At 37.0% G+C, this 6,990-nt stretch overlaps 1 protein-coding gene across 1 annotated transcript in view; it reads right to left on the bottom strand.

Annotated features, from left to right (window-relative positions):
• The window catches only part of LOC106465671 (TAR DNA-binding protein 43-like), a 65,070-nt gene that overhangs the window by 13,648 nt on the left and 44,432 nt on the right, over positions 1–6,990 (bottom strand). Inside the window, exon 5 of the mRNA XM_013925905.2 lies at positions 1,964–2,018. Coding sequence (XP_013781359.2) covers positions 1,964–2,018 — 55 coding nt within the window. The remainder of the gene's footprint in view (positions 1–1,963; positions 2,019–6,990) is intronic.

Genomic DNA, 6,990 nt, shown 5'->3' with positions numbered 1-6,990 from the left:
ACGATCATCATGATGACGATGGTTTTATGAATTATTGTTATAGAAAAAGATATTTGTTCAGTAAAATAGTAAAGATTTGCCCCGGGGTATTTCAAGTATTTTATCCCGGGGCAAGGGGTGAAAAAATCGCTAAAATACCCCGGGGTGGACACACTAATGATAACTAGACAAGTAAAATAGTTACCTATTTTCTATTTTTAATTTCGGTGCCTATAACTTACTTTTCAATTACTATGGTTAAAATGAAATGTGTGTTACCGCACTAATCGAGTATTATGCACGCACTAATCGAATATTGGTTATAAAAAAATTTAAGCGCACTAAACGAAAACGCATTAATCGAGGGATCCCTGTATTTCTAATTATTATCTTGACCAATCGTTTAGAAAGATTAATAACGACATACGAATTCTTAATTGGAAGAATACGTTAAAAGTACGACACATGGAAATTTCCCGCTGCAAATAGACTAATGGCAATATAACGTATTTATGCATGCTGCTATCTACTGGTGTAGCTCAGTAATAATTCGTTCTAAAGAAAAACCTTAAACATGTTTCAATTTAGATATTTCATTCTTTTTATCGACCCAGTGCTATATTTTAAAGAAGCACTCTCTGGTTCAAAATTTCGTAACCTAGCCACCAATAGTTGTTTAGTTATGTAAGAACAAACTGTTATAACCAAACAACAAGTTATTGTACCCGATTCTGATCAAGACTCGAAAACACTGTCCAAAAATGTGTGGTTGCGTATTAATACTGTTAATGACGTAAGTCGCATTGCGACTGATGTAAATACACACTGTTTTTTGATTTGTTAAGCTACTATTTAATTTAACAATTTTGTTCGAAACATTAATGCTCAATCACGAGATATCCAGCAAAAGTAAATACATGTGAGATTGCTTAACTCTTAGTCACGCACCGATCGGTATTTATTCCAAGCAAGTTTCCTCGTCAATAAATGAGGGAGGAAGAAAAACGATGTTCCACATGCACTTGCTTAAAAACTCATGATAGTAATAATGATAACTAAGTCACTGATTAGTTGGAAGTTGTTTTCACTGTTATTTACACGCAAAGTACGACTTGGATATACAAGTTTATTATAACACCAATAATGTACCTTGTTTGTGAAAAAGGTTTCCATGTCATTAAACACAAATTACACAATGGGTTATTTATGCTGTGCTCACCGCGGGTATCGAACCATAGACTTCTCGCTGTCCCACCGGGGGACTGCTTGTAAAAAGGGCCTTACTAACGATTTCTCCGGTGTTAAACTTTAGCTTCTCTCGAATAGCTAAAAATAAATCGTATTTCTTTTCACAAAATTTAAGATTTTGCTTAATTAAAGAATATTGTTATAACGTGTAAAGTTATTTTAAAAAATACAATTTATATAGATAGTCAAACGCATTGTCTTATGGAATTGTTCAAGTGGAAGATGAAGGGAATACACTAAAAAACCCTAATTTTTCATATAACATTTTATCTAAAATGTACTTACCAAATATTGTGGATCAAACTCTTATTCGTAGATGGTTGAGTAATATTAATGTTTTAATAAATCGAATTACAGTTACAGTTGTTCTATGACCCCCTGTAGTGCTCCTTGCTCCTCCCTCTTTAAAAACCCCTTGACCCTCCATTTCTCATATACTCCCAAACGACTGAAATGGTATTGTTAAACAATAAATATTCAGGTGAAAACAAGTGTTGTAATAAATGTAAACCTTTTCTTCTCATAGTTTATTTAATAGTTATTTTAATAACGTACCTTCTCCTTTATGAACTTTTTCCTTGATAATTTTCTCTTAAATAATACTAGTGCTAGTAAATAAATCTTTATTCTGAATTAATGAAAGATACTGTATCACTGACAAAACTGTGTTCAAGAAAATTACACAAGAAACAGTAGAAAACCAAAAATGTTTTTATTAAATCATGTAAAACTGGTATATAATGAAAAGAAAAAACTTACTGAGGCGTTTTTTTCTGGTTCTCTTGCCAATCCTAGAAACATAAAAAACACTAGGTGTAGTAATAAAAAGACACACACACATATATATATATATATATATGATGGATCTAACAGTTCATCACTGAGATTTAAGTTTCACATAAGAGCTGTTTTCTACATTCTACAACATTTAATATTATCATATTTATGCATTTTATTTAATATTATCCTAAAGACTATGATGAAATATAACACACAAAGGAATTGATCACAAGTTTCTGTATATATTATTCTAAGTAGGTCAAAATGTCTTTTATTTAAAAGATAATTTATTGATTATAAAAATGTTTTGAAGACCTTTTTAAAATTATATTTGTCTTTTGAATTCCTAATACAACAAGTTCTTAAAGAAGATTACATATCACACACTGAAAGCCAGAGTATCTAATTTATTACATTTGAATAGTTTTTGTAAATTTTAGATACTACTAACACTTCGAATAGAAACAAAACACCTGATGAACTTGTATTTAGAGAAAAATATATTCTGCTTTAACTTTCTTTTAATAATCGAATCAGTTTATAGTTTAAGAGCACAGATTTATGAAAAATGTGCACGTGCAGACGGGAAGTTGTCACACATACGTCAACATTTAATTATTATTCACACGTATTCTAATAGAACTACAGTACATAGTGTTTTTCTTTTGGAATCAAGTTTTAATTTTTTATGTCTTGTAAAATAACAAGTACAAATGATTGCATAAAGAACAAGTACATTCAATACAATTTATTATATAAAAAAATAGGCTTCACTACATAGTGAACCAATATTATCTTGCAAAACAGTATGGACTTTTACGAAATTCCCTACACGCTATTTGTACATTTCAATCATCTTGAATGACAGCATTTACAAACATTGATTTAACTACTTATCCATTAAGCTTGCTTCCAGCCTCACGTTTTTGTAAGACATCTCTTTTCCAGTTTGTTCACCAATGCTTAGAAATACTTTGACTGTTGATTTATTAAGCCATGCTTCTGGTAAATGTCTCAGCTTAATTATATAATTTGCTTGTATTCATCTTCACATAACTTCCTCTTTCATTGTAATATTTCAGTATCTGCTTCACTTCAATTTCAGTTTTATAATACAAGTCATTTGATATTTTGATTTTTTTGGCAATTCTTTTGTTTTTCCTTATATTAAGTATTTTCAATAACAGTGCGGTTTCCTTAATCTGCTGATATCTAATACTGACGTACATTTGAAATTCTTTATTTGTTAAGTTTTGTGATTTTCAGTTTTTAAATGTTATAATTTTCCTATACTGAAAATGTACTTCCTACAGATAATTACCTCCTGTAACATAAAGTTATTCTCGTTCAGTGCTGCCTTCTATATGTAAAAATTTCTTTTCGTATGCCAAAAGCCTCGAGTTCCCATGTACCCTACGATGAACATGGTTCAACTGCGTCTGGCACATAAATCATCATGCTATAACACTCCAAAAATAGGAGTGCGACACGCCCACCTGACTCCCTCTATCAGATTCTACCAGACTATTAATTCGAGTTTTGGCAGAAAATTGAAGCACCAGATTTTAGTGGGGAGGAAGGGTGGGAAGTGGTACAGCAGGTAAATATCTATCAAAATACATTTTCAGTGTAGGAAAATTATAACTTCGATATGGTTCATTACCTCCTCTCAAATAAATAGCTAGAATCCAACACTGAATAGGTGGAGGGACCAGTGCAAGGTAAAGAAATAATTATTCTTTGAAAGCAGCCAAATAACCCTCTAAAAGAGAAGAGGAACATATGTAGGAGATCACATCACTTCTGTACCAGGTGTACTCTTTGCCCCGTGAGGAAAGAGGTGACATAGACATGGGTGGAACACATCCAAAAGGAAGAGAACAACGGTTGGATAGGGATCCAAACCACCCAATTCTGAATCCTAATTCCTTAGATGACTATAATGTAGGTGAGAGGAAAAGGATGTGTCCCAAGGTGTAGTGTGGCTAGGGAGCAACTGATTGTACACAGTAACTCAACTGGATCTAAAACCAAGGCACCAGGAACCAACATCCATGTGGGAGTAGGAAAGAGGATCATATTGATGGCAAGTCAACTGTAATCAAAAACTCAGCCACTAGGTGATGTAGGAAAGAGAATCATACTGTCTTCACCTCAAGTTCAGTAGACCAGAGGGATATATCAGACCCAGCTCACGTTCCCTATTAGTGGGTGAACAATTCAACGCTTGGCGAATTCTGCTTCACAATGATAGGAAGAGCCGACATCGAAGGATCAAAAAGCGACGTTGCTATGAACGCTTGGCCGCCAAAGCCAGTTATCCCTGTGGTAACTTTTCTGATACCTCTTGCTTAAAACTCCTAAAGTCAAAAGGATCGATAGGCCCCGCTTTCGCGGTCCGTATTCATACTGAAAATCAAGATCAAGCAAGCTTTTGCCCTTTTGCTCTAACAGTGAAAGTAAATTAGAATTAAATGTAAAAATACAGCGAGTTAAAACCAAAATATGTCGATAAAAGATTTATATACAATTAAAAAGACCTATAGTGCGTAAAAATTAAAAATACAATCTAGTCGAACAGTGTCACCATTACCAATGACACTGTCCTACGTCAGGGGTAAACTCTTAGAAAATGCCTGTCTAAAATGGTGCCGCCGCTCACGGTTGTAACAATGGCACGACAGTAAAATGTAGGCTATTGTGACTTGAGTGTCACAATGACTACACCTTGGTGGGCCAATACCAGATAAAAGAAAACAATGGGTTAAAAACTGTGATTAATTAATAACCTTGCCAGGACAACTTCCTCCTTCTGATCCTTACGGAAGCAAGGTGGCCAAAGACCAACAGAAGGTTTGATCTGGAAAAGCTTGTTATGACGCTGCTCATCCCAAGTCGATGGCCAACTGGCACGAAACTGTGCCTTGAAGACAGGACCATAGTCCATGTACAGTACAGGCATGGCCGTAACGGCACCAGAGCAGACGGACTTAGCTGCAGTGTCAGCAATCTCGTTCCCGTGAATACCGACATGGTCAGGTATCCAAAAAAAATCAGAAAATTGGGCCAGTCGTTGTTGAACATCGACAACAGGGTGAGAACTAACGTTAAGCGATTCCAGGGCCAGAAGAGAAACAGTGTAAATAGTACAATTAATGTACTGCATAGCTTCTACATAATCCAGGGCAAGAGAAATAACATACAACTTGGCAGTGAACACAGAAATTGTAGAGGGGATCCTGCGAGCAACTACCGAGCCACAGCACACCATGGCAGAACCTACAGAGTCACCCGATTGCGAACCATCCGTGTAAATAAGAAGAGAAAAATGGCTCAAAAGATGTTCAGCAAAAAGAAGATGGAACTTCCAATCAGGAGTATCCGCCTTCCTCAGATGACTCAAGGAAAAGTCACAGGAAGGGATGGTAATAAGCCATAGTGGAATGGGCTGATCATTGGGGACAGCAATGTCATCCAATGCCACACCCAATTCAGCCAGTTGTGCCTGGATACGAAGGTCAAAGGGAGGAATAGCAAACAGTCTGTTCTGAAAGAGCATTGCCCACCAAGGAAGAAAGACACAATCCAAGGTGGGATGCTGTGGTAAGGATCGAAACTTGGTAGCATATTGTAAAGAAAGTTGCAAATGATGGAGGTGAATAGGAGGTTCGTGTACAAACTCTGGACTGGAGAAGTGCGAAAAGCCCCAGTGCAGAGCCGAAGCCCCAGATGGTGAATGGGGTCCAGCATCTTCAAGGCCAAGGTTCTGGCAGAACCATAGTCCAGTATGAATCAAATCAGGGCATGATAGATCCTGAGCATAGAACATCGATCTGCTCCCCTAAAGTTGGAAGAGAGGACACAGAGGATGTTCAAAGCCCTTGCACACTTGATATGTAGCTGCTTGATGTGTGGAATGAAGCTAAGCTTATGGTCAAAAATAAACCCCAAGAACTTTGCCTCAGGGACCACACAAATAACTATATCGTTGAGACAGAGATTGGGGTGGAGACCCCATTGGCAGCAAAAATGCATGCAATCGATTTTGAAAAAGAAAATTTAAAACCGTTTGCAGTGGTCCATGTCAACAACCAATTGAGGGCAATCTGAAGTTGCTGCTCAATAAACCTCATGTTCAACGACTGACACGGACGTGGAAGTCATCGACATAGAGCGCATTTGCAACAATCGAAAGATTATTATTGATGGCATTAATTTTAACACTAAAAAGTGTGACACTCAATACACAGCCCTGAGGGGCTCCAAGTTCCTGTGGAAAGGAACATGAAAGAGTTACAGCCACATGGACTTGGAATAGCCTGTTTAGTAAAACGTTTTGAATAAAAATGGGTAAATGGCCATGCCACCCACAGGAGAGGAGGTCCTGCAAAATTCCATACCTCCACATAGTGTCATAAGCCTTCTCAAGATCGAAGAGCAAAGAAACAAGGTGTTCTTTCTTGAGAAAGGATTTCCTTATCGATGTTTCAAGTTGAATCAGATGGTCCATGGTGGAGCGCTGTCAACAGAACCCACACTGGGTGGGTAAGAGGAGCGTATTCAATTCCAGGAATGAAACAAGACGAGCATTACCAATCTTCTCTAGGACCTTACAAAGATAACTAGTCAAAGCTATGGGATGATAAATAGAAGGAATATTGGGATCCTTCCCAGGTTTAGAGAAAGGGAGGACAATAGCCTGGCGCCAAGCATCAGGAAAAACATGCTCCTGCCAGATCTGGTTAAAAATAACCAGAAGAATAGCAAGAGAGGCAGGAGAGAGATGGTGCAACATCTCATAATGAACATCATCAGGTCCAACCAATGTACTACCAGACCAATGAAGAGCAAGTTTGAGTTCCACCAGTGTAAAGGGGCGATTATAATCAAAGAGATGATTGGCCCAAAAGGAAAGAGGTGATCGCTCTTCCTGAGACTTGATGGCCAAGAAGGCAGGGGAAGAAACAGAAGTGCTAGAAGCAT

This window comes from Limulus polyphemus, unplaced genomic scaffold (genome assembly GCF_000517525.1).
Source record: "Limulus polyphemus unplaced genomic scaffold, Limulus_polyphemus-2.1.2 Scaffold2017, whole genome shotgun sequence".
Taxonomy (NCBI): domain Eukaryota; kingdom Metazoa; phylum Arthropoda; class Merostomata; order Xiphosura; family Limulidae; genus Limulus; species Limulus polyphemus.
Note: the sequence above shows the minus strand (reverse complement) of the source record. Positions and strands in the feature narration are given on the sequence as shown.